The sequence below is a fragment of the Myotis nattereri genome (assembly GCF_964212035.1).
Source record: "Myotis nattereri genome assembly, chromosome: 5".
NCBI classification, from domain to species: domain Eukaryota; kingdom Metazoa; phylum Chordata; class Mammalia; order Chiroptera; family Vespertilionidae; genus Myotis; species Myotis nattereri.
In genome coordinates, this window is record NC_138080.1 from 25,262,218 (window position 1) to 25,274,663 (window position 12,446).

At 54.9% G+C, this 12,446-nt stretch overlaps 2 protein-coding genes across 2 annotated transcripts; one reads left to right on the forward strand and one right to left on the reverse strand.

Annotated features, from left to right (window-relative positions):
• Window positions 1-1,414: 1,414 nt before the first annotated feature.
• On the forward strand, window positions 1,415-6,280 carry EPOR (erythropoietin receptor; the record flags this gene model as incomplete). The annotated part of the gene is made up of 7 exons (XM_081093390.1): window positions 1,415-1,529; window positions 2,341-2,476; window positions 2,786-2,964; window positions 3,041-3,198; window positions 3,585-3,738; window positions 3,822-3,909; window positions 5,133-6,280. The coding sequence occupies 7 exons, from the start codon at window positions 1,415-1,417 to the stop codon at window positions 5,917-5,919; spliced, it is 1,617 nt and encodes a 538-aa protein (XP_080949516.1). The 3' UTR covers window positions 5,920-6,280.
• Window positions 6,281-7,576: 1,296 nt separating this feature from the next.
• Window positions 7,577-9,199, reverse strand: SWSAP1 (SWIM-type zinc finger 7 associated protein 1). The gene is made up of 2 exons (XM_081093393.1): window positions 8,949-9,199; window positions 7,577-8,257 (listed from the first exon to the last, which is right to left on the reverse strand). Exons 1-2 carry the CDS (start codon window positions 9,195-9,197, stop codon window positions 7,754-7,756), a joined length of 753 nt encoding a protein of 250 aa, XP_080949519.1. The 5' UTR covers window positions 9,198-9,199; the 3' UTR covers window positions 7,577-7,753.
• Window positions 9,200-12,446: the final 3,247 nt, after the last annotated feature.

Consider the following 12,446-nt stretch of genomic DNA (forward strand, 5'->3'; position numbering starts at 1 on the left):
ATATATAAAAGGCTAATATGCAAAGTGTTCCCTCAGGAGTTCGACCAGGAGACCAGGAGTTTGATTGCTTGCTATGACATGCACTGACCACCAGGGGCAGCACGGAATGAAAGAAGGCCCTGGGACAGCCTGAAGGAAGGGCCCGATCGTTCCTGATCACCTGCCAGGCCTAGGGACCCTACCCATGCATGAATTTTGTTCACCGGGACTCTAGTAATAATAATAATAAGCCACTTAAGGGCAATGGGGAGTGTGGGATGATAGGGCTGCTGTTTTAAATAGGGTGATCAGAGAGGACTTCATTGAGAAGGTGACATGTGGGCAGAGGCCTGGATAAAGTGAAGGAGTGATCCCTGATATTTAGAGGAAGAACCTTCAAGGCAGAGGGAACAGCTGGTGCAAATGCCCATGTTATCTTCACCATCTGCCCACTTCTTCCCTCCAGGCAAAGGTGTTCCTGGCTACTCCATCTGACCACCTTGTTGCCCAATAAAAAGCCGCACCCCCTTTCCCAGTAAGGCCCGGTCAAGTCCTAGGATGGGAGCTCAGCGATTGCATTTGGATCACGTGCCTGCCCTGAACCAATCACCGTGCTCCGGGGAAGGGAGCGTTTAATGGGCTAATCTGGGGCTGGCAGGAGCAATCAGGTAGGTATCACCCCTCCCCAGGCATGTGCCTTTGTGGGGTGTTTACCCCCGTTTAAGCTCAGCCCAAGCAAATAGCTTTTATGGTTTGTTCTAGAATTACTTGCCACATTATTAAAAGAACTGCACACTCCTTATAAAATGCCAAATATACAGATGTAAACAGTACATTTTTTACAAAAAGCAAAATCACAAAACCTCACACTCCAGAATATACGCCATTTGACCAGTACAGAGTCATTTCATACATACTGTCTGGCGGCACTGCCTCGCATTGTGCAAACACTCAAGAGCGAGTCATTATGACGATTTTATTACTTACTCCTACCCAGACCGGGATGTGTTAATTCACGCGATAATATCAATAGCTTGCAGTTTTGGAATGTTTGCTATACGCCAAGCCAATTCTTACAGATGAAAATGCTGACGCTCAGATAAGGTCGGCACCTGCCCAAGGTCACACAGCAAGAAAGTGTTTCCGATACAGAAACCCCGAGGGGTTCCCGCCCCTGCCCCCAAGCGGCAGCGGGGCGAGGGGGCCCCTGCCTCCTCCCGCGGGGCCTGGCGGGGCTGCCGCCTCCCCTTATCTCAGTCCAGGCTGCCTGCTGGTCCCGCCCCCTCGGGGAAGCTGCCACTTGGAGGCGTCTGGCCGGGAAGGGCCTGGTCAGCTGTGTCCGGTGGAGGCAACTGCTGACCCAGCTGTGGACTGTGCCAGAGGTGGAGGAAGTTTGGAGAAGGAGCTCTGGGCCCCCCGCGGCGGGGGCTGCAACATGGATCACCTCGGGGCGCCCCTCTGGCCTGGAGTCGGCTCCCTCTGGCTCCTGCTCACTGGAGCCGCCTTGGCTCCCCCTCCTAACTCCCCGGGCCCCAAGTTTGAAAGCAAAGGTAAGGAAGGATGGAGCTGTGGACGGGCCCCGACACGGTCCTGGAGGGCAATGCAGGGGCCGGAACTGTCAGCCTCGGTCCTGAGGACCGAGCTGGTGTCTGAAGCCCCAGGGCGGTTCTGCGGGGACCTGCGGGGTCTGAGTCCCCGGGCTGGGTTCTCGGGGGCACCGCTGGAGAGAAACGCAAGGCTCCTGTTTTATCTTTTCAGGGAGCTGGGACATGCTCCATCCTAATGGGTCTGGGCTCCGCGGTCTGGAGTCCCTGGGGGGAGAGGACCTAGCGGACCTCCGGCGAGGGAGGGAGGAAAACCCGGGTCCGAGGCACAGGGGCCGGGCCGCAGGCGACTGTAAACACGGCTTGCGTGCGGGCACCAGATCCCCTGCGACGCTGGGTTGAGGGAGGGGGCGGGGGGCACGGTTGGCGCTATCGGGAGGCCGGGAGCCTGCCGGGTCCGATAGGGGGCCCCGCCTCCTCCGTACCCACCCACCGGCTGGCTGGTCCTGGGCCGGGGCGGCGGGTGGGCTGCGGGAGACCGAGGCCTTGAACGCTGCGCTCAGTTCAGCGGGTGGCGGGATGGATGGGTATGTGTGGGGGCAACAATAAGGCAAGTATCCTGGGCCCGGGAGTTCGGGAGGCACCACCTCTGCGTCCCCCTCCAGGGCCCTGCTGGGGTGGAGAGCTGGGTGGGGCTTTTGTCTTATCGGTCCGCACAGGCGACGGGAAAGAGGGGGAGGGCGCTGTGGTCCGAAAACTGGGCTCGGCTCGCCTGACCCTTCCCCTTGCCCCCAACACCCCTCCCCCCCCCCCCCAGCGGCCCTGCTGGTGGCCCACGGGCACAAAGAGCTCCTGTGCTTCACCGAGCGGTTGGAAGACTTGGTGTGTTTCTGGGAGGAGGCGGCAAGCGCGGGGATCAGCCCCGACAACTACAGCTTCTCCTACCAGCTCGAGTAAGTCCGACGGGCAGGCGGAACGCCTCCAAGGGTGGCGGGGCGGGCGGGGCTGGCACCTCCCCTGCCGGTGGGAAGCCCGGGGTATCAGCACGGACACCTCCCCTAGTGGCCGGGGCTGGAACACTCCGGTGATCACCGGTGGAGCGCGGCTCCAAACCTCAGGGCTGGGACAGCGGCCTCTCACCAGGTCCAAGGTGTCGCGTACCTGGGTCTGGGACGCCCCCTCGTGGTAGTGACCAGAATAAACCCGGCCCGGTCAACACCCCCCAACTTGCTCCCTTCCCTCCCGGGTCCCGCCTCGCTCAGGGGTGAGCCGTGGAAGCCGTGCCGCCTGCACCAGGCGCCCGCGGCGCGCGGAGCGGTGCGCTTCTGGTGCTCGCTGCCCACGGCCGACACGTCGAGCTTCGTGCCCTTAGAGCTGCGCGTCACAGCGGCCTCGTCCGGTGCTCCACGCTACCGCCGGGTCATCCAGATCAACGAAGTGGGTAAGTTCGCCGGCAATGGGCGAGTGGAGGGAGGGAGGCCTCTGTCTCCGCCCACTGGAGCCGCCCTTCTCGGCAGTGCTCCTGGACCCCCCAGCGGAGCTAGAAGCGCGGCGGGCGGACGAGGGCGGCCACGTGGTACTACGCTGGCTCCCGCCTCCTGGGGCCCCCATGGCGAGCCTCATCCGCTACGAGGTGAACATCTCCGCAGGCGGCGCCGCAGGGAGCGCGCAGAAAGTGAGACTCGCCCCTACTGCCCACCCCCAGCTCTCCCAACGGTCCAGCCCCTCTAAGTCCCGCCCAGACGGTCACCACGGCCTCGCCCCTCCAGGTCCGCCCCTGACGCCCGACATCTCATGGCCCTGGGGCCCCAGACAGCTCCACGCCCACCCACAAGACCCCTTTCTCCAGGCCTCCCCAGCCCACCTAAACCCTGTCCCAAACCCTAGATCACTTTCAGGGCCCGCCCCCTCCATGCTCTGGGCCCCTGTTTACCGGCCCCCATCCTGATTGGCCCCGAGCCCTCCTGGAGCCCCGCCTCCTACTCTCATTGCTCCTCGGGCGCCGTCCTTCCTTCCTCTGATTGGTCCGCCCCACCTGCCTGTGTCCGTTCGCGCGGCCAGGTGGAGATCCTGGACGGCCGCACCGAGTGCGTGCTGAGCAACCTGCGGCGCGGAACGCGGTACACCTTCACGGTGCGCGCGCGTATGGCGGAGCCGAGCTTCGACGGCTTCTGGAGCGCTTGGTCGGAGCCTGCGTCGCTGCTGACAGCTAGTGGTGAGGCCCCAGGTAGGGGTGTAGGGGGGTTGGGGCTGAGCTTGGGGCCAACCCACTGCCCTGACCTATTCCTGGCTCTCCAGACCTGGACCCGCTCATCCTGACGCTCTCCCTCATCCTCGTGCTCATCCTGCTGCTGCTGGTCGTGTTCGCCCTCCTCTCCCACCGCCGGTGAGCACCCCGTTCGGGCACCTGATCCAGGCCCCTCCCCACGAGGTCCCCCCTTTCCTTGTGGAAACCTAGGCTCAGAGAGGCAGGCACCTGCCCGAGGTCAACGGTAAGGAGTCAGTGGCAGGGCTGGGATGCAAGCCAGACCAGGCTCGGACTTTTAGTTAAAATATGCTGGGGGACAGCCATCTGGTTTTCCCCTTTTAGATTCCTTTGCAAATTCCTTTACTTTTGTAAAGTCAACGAGATGGGCTTAAGGGAAAGAGGTAAGCCCTGTGTTTCTTCTCTTCCGTTAAGCTCTCCAGACGCTTTATGATATGACCATTCCTCTGAGGGCTGTTGTAATTCTAAGCACATACCATGTGGTTTCACACCACCAAGCTCTGGCACATGCGAGTCCTGCCTTGTCTGCTTGGCAATCTCCTCGTTGTCTTTTAAGGCTCTGTTCATTTATTTGGTTAGAAAATACATACTGAGTGTCAACTATGTATTAGGCACAGGGAAGAGGAGTGGAGACCAAGCCAGACATGTCCCTGACCCGGTGGATCTCATAGTTGAGTCAGACAACAAACAAGGGAACCAACAGATATTTGATTATAAGTTATGATGAGTGATATCACAGAAATGGGATATGGGGACATGACAGCATGGATAGGGAAGACCTCTGGGAGGTGACCTTAGAGTAGAAATCTGAAGGTTGGAAGGAAGCAGCCATGAAAAGCAGGGAGAAGAAACATTTGTGCAAAGGCCCTGAGGTGGGAATGAGCTTGGCACAATGAAGCACCTTCAAGAGCTCTATGGCTAGAACGGAGTGAGTGAGGAGGGAGTGGTGGGTGATGAGGGGAATGAAGTAATAGGGGTGACAGTAGGCAGGGTTGCCTGCAGGGCTGTAGGGAGGAGATTGAATGCATTGGGGAACCAGGGGGAGGAGTGAGAGCGGTGACACGATGGACCTCCAGGCAAGCCTGGGCCAGGTTTAGAGGGGCATGGGGCACTGTGTATTGAACTCCTACACATCCTTCAAAACTCTGTTTCAGTTGCCTTCCTGTCTGCCTGTCTCTAGATGCTTCAGCCAAAGCCCCTGCTCCCCACCCCTGTGCTCTCCTCTGCCTTCATCAGGATCACCAGGAGCGAGGAGTGTCTGTGCCCCTGCGACTGGATACGGAGGGGATATAGGTGTGTTCAACGACACATGCCCATGTACTTGTTTCTTTTGGTCTCACCAGGGCTCTGAAGCAGAAGATCTGGCCTGGCATCCCAAGCCCCGAGAGTGAATTTGAGGGCCTTTTCACCACCCACAAGGGTAACTTCCAGGTAGGTGGTCTGGTTGTCCCCTCAGCGCCTGTGGCGTCCCTGCTCCTGTGGCCAAACTCCAGGTTTCTGAGCTGGCTGGTACTGCTTCCCCAGCTGTGGCTGTATCAGAATGACGGCTGTCTGTGGTGGAGCCCCTGTACCCCCTTCGCAGAGGACCCACCTACCCCACTGGAAGTCCTTTCTGAACGCTGCTGGGGGGTGACACAAGCAGTGGAGCCAGGGACAGATGATGAGGGGCCCCTGCTGGAGCCAGTGGGCCGTGAGCATGCCCAGGACACCTACCTGGTGCTGGACAAGTGGCTGCTGCCCAGGAGCCCGCCCAGCGAGGACCCCCCACAGTCTGGGGGCAGTTTGGACATAGCAGCTATGGATGAAGGCTCAGAAGCATCCTCCTGCTCATCGGTTTTGGCCCTGAAACCAGAGGGGGCCTCGCCGGCCAGCTTTGAGTACACCATCCTGGACCCCAGCTCCCAGCTCTTGCGCCCAAGGGCATTGCCCCCTGAGCTGCCCCCCACCCCACCCCACCTAAAGTACCTGTACCTCGTGGTGTCGGACTCTGGCATCTCAACTGACTACAGCTCAGGGGGCTCCCAGGGCGTCAAGGGGGACTCATCCAATGGCCCCTATTCCAACCCTTATGAGAATAACCTTGTCCCAGCCCCCGAGCCTTCACCTCCCAGCTATGTGGCCTGCTCCTAGGACTCTGGGCCTCAGATGCTGGGGGACCCAGCACGACCTCAGTGCTAGTCTAGGGCCAAGGCCTATCTGGCAGGGTTGGTGAGGCCTCTCTCAGGACCAGGGGCATTTCTGACCTGGCTCTGAGCCTAATCCATCCTCAGGAAGGCACAGCCTTGCAGTATTTCTAAATGTACAGGTGTATTTTTTTGTTTTATATATCTATATCTATAAATATATGTATAGATATGTAGATATAGATAGATATATTGCTGCTCTTATGGCTTGGGCTATAGGGGGAACAGTATAAAAGGCTGTGAGCTCCGTCTGAAATTCAGGACTTGGAAGTCTGAATAATAATCATAATAAAATGAACTAACCACTGTAAGTTACACTAGCTGCCATAACAAACAACTTCTAAATCTGAGTGGCTTAACACAGTTTCTCTCATACTTCAATTCAAACAGGTGGGCAGCCATCCCTGGGATGAGTCAGAAGCTGAGACTCTTCTGATCTCTAGCTTCACCATCCAGGGTCACCCTGGGGTGTTTAGATAGATCCTCAGCATCCAACCAGCCAGCAAGTAAAGGGAGAGAAAGGATTCTGTGGGCCATTTTAAGGATCTAGCCTAGAAGTGGGCTCCAGTGGCCAGAAATGGTCACGTGACCTCAGCTAGAGCCATGGATGGCTGGAAAATGTAATTTAGCTGTGCACCCACAGAGAGGAAAGCTGTTTAATGGGCCTCTAGCTTGTCTCTACCAGTAACAGTAACAACATTAATTCACAGGGCTTTATTCTATATCAGGCCCCATTCTAAGGAAGCATTCTGATGACAACAAATGTTATGAAGTGGGCTCAATGGGAGTTCAAGTTTAAACACTTATTATTATTATTATTATTATTTTTAATCCTCACCCGAGGATATGTTTTTCATCGATTTTAGAGAGGAGGGGAGTGGGAAAGAGCTACATTGATGTGAGAGAGAAACATTGATCAGTTGCCTCCTGTACCCACCCTGACCAGGGATCAAACCCACAACCTGGATATTTGTCCTGACCTAGAATTGAACCTGACTGTGACCCTTTGGTGCACAGGAAAATACTCTAGCCAGCTGGGCCTCACTGGCCAGGGCAAGTTTAACCATTTTTTAAAAGTTTGGCATAACTTACGAAAGCTGGACATATGCATACCTTCTGCTGCAGCAATTCAATTTCTAGGTATAGAGCCTAAAAACCCTCACACATACACCAGGACCTGTGTGCAAGAATGCTCATAGCAGTGAATAAGTCAATCTGATCGATACATTGGAATTATATACAGTAGGGAAAAAGAAATTAACTAAAGCCCTGGCCGGTGTGTTCAGTGGTTAGAGTGTTAATCCGCCCACTGAGGGAGTCCCGAGTTTGATTCTGATCAAGGGCACGTACCTGGGTTACAGGTTCAATCCCTGGCTGGCCCTGGTCAGGGTGCATGTAGGAGGCGACCAATCGATATGTTTCTCTCACACAGATGTTTCTCTCTTCCTCCCTCTCTCCCCCTCCCTCCCTCCCACTCTCTGAAAATCAATGGGAAAAATATCATCGGGTGAAAATTAAAAAAAAAAAAAAAGAAATGGACTAAAAATGTGGCCAATTCATAGCAACAATGTTGAGGGGGAGAAGAAGTCTCAAAGACTGTATTTCTAAAAAAACTCTTTTTATAAAGTTAAAAACAGCAAAACTAAACAATATGTTGACAGGGTACAATACATCCACGATAATGCTATTTTGAAAAGAGAAAAGGCACTTTACATTCTTTAGGTTTTTAAATCTGTACGTGTCCGTGAAACAGGCAGAGAGAGGTGGTCACACACCAAAGCTTAAGGCTGGCCTCCAGAGCTTGGACCCTGGTTTGAGCTGGGGTCACCGGCCTGGGTAGGCCATGGGGTGACGGTCATCTCTCCATCAGGTTGGAAAGCCACATGCCACTCTGCCCTGGGTCCCAGCCCGCCGGGCTCCAGGCAGGCTCTGAAGCAGCGCTGTCCTGAGCCTGGTGCCACTGGCTGCAGCCAGCACTGGGCAGGGAAATACCTCTGGAGAAGCGACAGCTGCAGGGGATCACCACTGTCTCCTTCCTCCTGGGTCTGCAGGGCCACAAGGAGCCCGCAGCCTCGGCCAGGCCCAACCTGGTGGCTGAAGTGGGCAGCTGTGTCCAGAAGCAGGGCAGCCAGGTAGGCAGCTTCCTGGGGCTCCGGGTCTTCAGCGAGGTACTCCTCCAGACCATCAAGCAGCAGAAGGAAGGGGGCTGGCCCCCGGGCCTCATGGGCAGAGCACAGGAGCTGAAGAAGGTCATGGGTTGAGGGCGGGTACTGGAAACGGATCTTCTAGAGGAAGGAAACAAGGCAAGGGCCAGATTCAGCACAGCACCAGGCTCCGCTTCCACAGCCTGCTTCCCTGCACCCTTTCCTGGAGGAGGCCCTCCACTCCCAAGACAGCTGATTCCAAAGTGACGCAGCTTAGAGTGGTCGAATATATTCTTCTATTGCCCCCCCCCCCCCGCCTTTTTAAAAAATTATTTATCACTCGTTACCATTCGGTATTAGTTCAGAACAGGGTGTATCTTTTTTTTTTTTTTTTTTTTTTTTGAGCGATAGTGGCAAGCTCACAGTGAAAAGAGATCGTACGCCCTCAATGCAAGGTATTGTCTTCCTGCCAAATCTCGAGGTCAATCTTTCTGCGCAAAACCCACCCCCAGCCTTGCCTCTGGCTTCCCGGGAACCAACTCGTGTCCTAACAACAACCAGGGTTAGTCCCGCTCCTAACCAGCCCTGATCCCACCCTTTGGGCCCCGCCTTTCGCTAACTCCGCCTCCTCATTGGACAGTCCCTCACTCAATTTTAACAAACCTCACAAGTCCCTCCCCCCTCCGCCCCCGACTCATTCGTGACTCCGCCCTAGAACCGCCGTTCTGGCTCGTCCTTCCTTTGTCCCCTTCATTGGTCTGTCTAGTTGTCACTCAATCCTCGATCCGCCTTGCCACTGGCTGGCCCGTCTCAAGTCCCGTCTCCCTGGTACCTGTAGCCGCAGGGGGTCGAGCGCCGCCGGCGTCCGGCGGGGTAGGCTTTGCAGAGGCCTCCGCGTCAGGAAGAGCACGGGGCCTCGGCCCTCCCCTGCCGCCTCCAGGGCCGCCGCGAATAGCAGCGCTGTCTTTCCGGACCCTGGACCGCCGAGCAACAGCAAAGGTGGCCCAACCTCCGCGGCCATATCCTCCCGGGGCCCGGCCGCCCTACCGGGGCTTAGCACCCGCTTCAGCGTCTCCGCCATCCACAAGTGCCTCTCTGTCCAATCGGCGGCCCCTTCCTGCCCTTAGTCCCGCCCAGTCCGAGGTCTCTTTGGTTACAGGGCACTTCGCTTCCCCATTGGTCTATGGATCTGTCCATCAAGGTTAGAGCCGCCTTTGCTAGCTCCAGCACTGGTGAAGGGATGATTAACCTAGTTGAGGGAGGAATTAGGGGCATTTGAGCGGGGGAAAGGCCCTTCCCTTGGTTGAGTCTGCTGAGGAGAGCAGCACGAATACTATTATTGTGAGCCCATCAGCGAAAGAGACAGATGTAAGGTTGAGAGTTGAAGGGAGCAGACCCTACGGAATCGGTGACACACTGGTCTCCTAGTCTGTTTGCTCACCTGTAAAATGGAACCCATGGTGTCGCAGAGGAATATTGCTATGGGCATGTGTCTGTGGTTTTGCTGATGTCACCCGATGACAGTTGAGAAGCAGAGAGATGGAGAGGCTGTGTACTTCTTTTTCTGGGTCTGAGTACTGGCACCAGTGTCTGTCAGGGGCTGCACACTCAGGGACATTTGTGTGCAAAACCGCAGACTCTGTCCCCGAGGGTCTGCGAGGAGTTCCAACTGCTTCCCCATCGGCCTGGGGGATCCTGGGTCCTGCTAGAGGCAGGGGGGTAGGGGGCAGGCAGCTTTGTTCACTCGGTAACTCCAGCGCCCAGAACAGTGACTCGCTTATTGCAGATTCTCAGTATATAGGATGGGGCAAAAGTAGGCTTACATTTGTGAGTACAGGAGACAGTTTATACTTGTATTATCATTTATTAATTATTGTATTATTTCCCATACGGACAACTGTAAACCTACTCTTGCCCCACCCTGTGTGCTCGTTAAATAAATGAATGAAAAAAGGAAGGTAGGATTGACGAGAAACTGGGAGAGAAGGAGGAACAAGGTGAGTGATCAAGTGATCGCAGGCTGGGACTCCTCACCCAGACTTTGCCCCAGAGCTGCCACTCACAGCCCTGTTGCCCTAGCAACTCTGTCTCCTGGTAACTTCAAAGTAGTGCCGTTGCCAGGAGACCCAGGGGTAGGGCGGAACTGAGATTTCCGGGGCTTTCTCTCTCCCTCTGGGACCAGAACACAGTTCCACAGCATCCCCCAATATACCCACTCACACAGTCGGGTACCCCCAAACCTCCCCAACACACACCATGGCATCTCTGCATATGTTCCACTTCCAGAATCCCCATCATCCACATGCTCACAGACCTACCCTATCCTGACACAAAGCATCCTATCCACACTCTCTCCTACCTTCACACTCCCACACCCTTCCCTTGCACACACACCAGAACACACTGATACAACCATACCATTGCCACCACACACACAGACACGTTTCCTTTTAGCTGATGTACCTGCAGCTCTGTCTATACACACACAGAGATGAGGTACACTGTTACACTGCCTTGTCGAAAGCACCACCTCAGCCCCTCCCAACAACAAACCATGATTCACCTCACTTTGCAACACTACAAATGCACAAGCACCCAGTAGTGACGACTGTATCACACAGCTGCATACATGGAAGCATGCTGAACACAGCCCACCTCAGGTCTTTTGCATTTGCTGTTCCCCTGCCTAGAGCAGCCAGCTTCCAGATAGCCCGGTGACTCATTTTTCTACTCCATTCAGGTCTCTGCTCAAATATCACTCAGGCTTTCCATGACCAGGGAAAGATTGCACACACTTCATTGTTTTTCTTTTTAAAATATGTTTTTATTGATTTTTTTAGAGAGAGAAGAAGGGAGAGGGAGAGAGAGATAGAAACATCAGTGATGAGAGAGAATCATTGATTGGCTGCCTCCTGCATGCCCTCTACTGGGGATCAAGCCCGCAACCCAGGCATGTGCCCTGAGCAGGAATCGAACCAGTGACCTCTTGGTTCATGGGTTGCCGCTCAAGCACTGAGCCACACTAGCCAGGCCATGCTTCACTTTTTAACTGCGTATCCGTCTTTATATATCTTCAAATAACATATAACTTCCAATATTACGTACTTATTTTATTGCCTCTCTCCCCACTAGAAGCTCAGCTCCACCAAGGTAGGGTCTTTCTTTTTGTTCACTGCTGGGGATCTAGAAGAGCTACTAGTGAGCAGTCAGCACACAGTAGGTGCTCATAAATGTAGGCTGAGTACATTGGTAGAGATGCAGACGTTTGGCATACCTCTCATGCACACAGTACTTCTTTCTCTCACTGCTTAGAATCCCATCTTCCTGTTCTGACAGACGAACAATTAACATAGAGGAGCTACCTGGAGGACTGATGGGTGAGGGGATGAGGACGTGGACAGTCTGTGTTTCTCCCTCACTTATCAACACCCTCAAGTTAATTTATGTAACAACTATTTATTGAGCACCTGCTGTGTGCCAGACCCTGTTTTGGGCACTGGGAACTCAGTAGTGAACAGTTGACAAAATCTTTGTCTGAGCTGACATCCCTTGTGAGGGAGGCTGAGGAATTTAAATAGTCTACGAGCAGATGTTAAATTCATGCAAAAAAAGTTTGCATAGGGAAGGAAAGTTTGGAGGACCGATTATTTGGCTGTTTTTGCAGTTCTCAATAGAGTGGTAGGGGAAGATCTCAATGAGAAGTTGACAGTAGAGAAAAGGCTTGAAAGAGGTAATGGGGTGAATCATGCAAATATGGGGGGGAAGGGGAGAGGACATTCCAGGTGGAGGCACCTGCACCTGCAAAGGCTCTGAGGCATCGGAAGAACTTTGGCTTTCACATCGAGTGCCATGGGGATCCACAAGAGGGTTTGGGCAGGGGAGGGATATGATCTCATTTACATTCCAAACCACAGCTCTGCCTTTTGTTGAGCTGAGTTTGAGATGCTGTGAGACCCACGGGAGGACGTCGAGAAAGCTCTTCAATAAGCGGGTACATCTCAGTATGGGTTCTTTACCTAAGACTATCCATCATGGGATGGGGACGTGGGCAAGGCTCAGGCTACTGCCACCACCCTCTCTGGCCGGCCCAGACACTTCTTTGTATCCTGCAGCCCCATTTTAACCTTTCTTGTGTTGTGCTCAACATCAGAACCGTGGACAGCACCAACTGGGTTGGTAGGGGTGCTGTCCACCGTGCTGAAAACTTGCTTCCTTCCTGTCCTGCGTGAAGGCAGCTGTGCAACAACAGGTGTGAGCCCTGGAGACCGGAGCTCTGGTCGGAGAAGCAGGGGTGTCCATGGTTCTGTACCTCCTCTGATTTCAGCCCTTT

Coding starts and splice junctions, on each gene's coding strand:
- SWSAP1 (XM_081093393.1), bottom strand. CDS start 9,197: ATGGCGGAGACGCTGAAGCGGGTGCTAAGCCCCGGTAGGGCGGCCGGG. Junction 8,258..8,948: donor TCGACCCCCTGCGGCTACAG/GTACCAGGGAGA, acceptor TCCTTCCTCTAG/AAGATCCGTTTCCAGTACCC.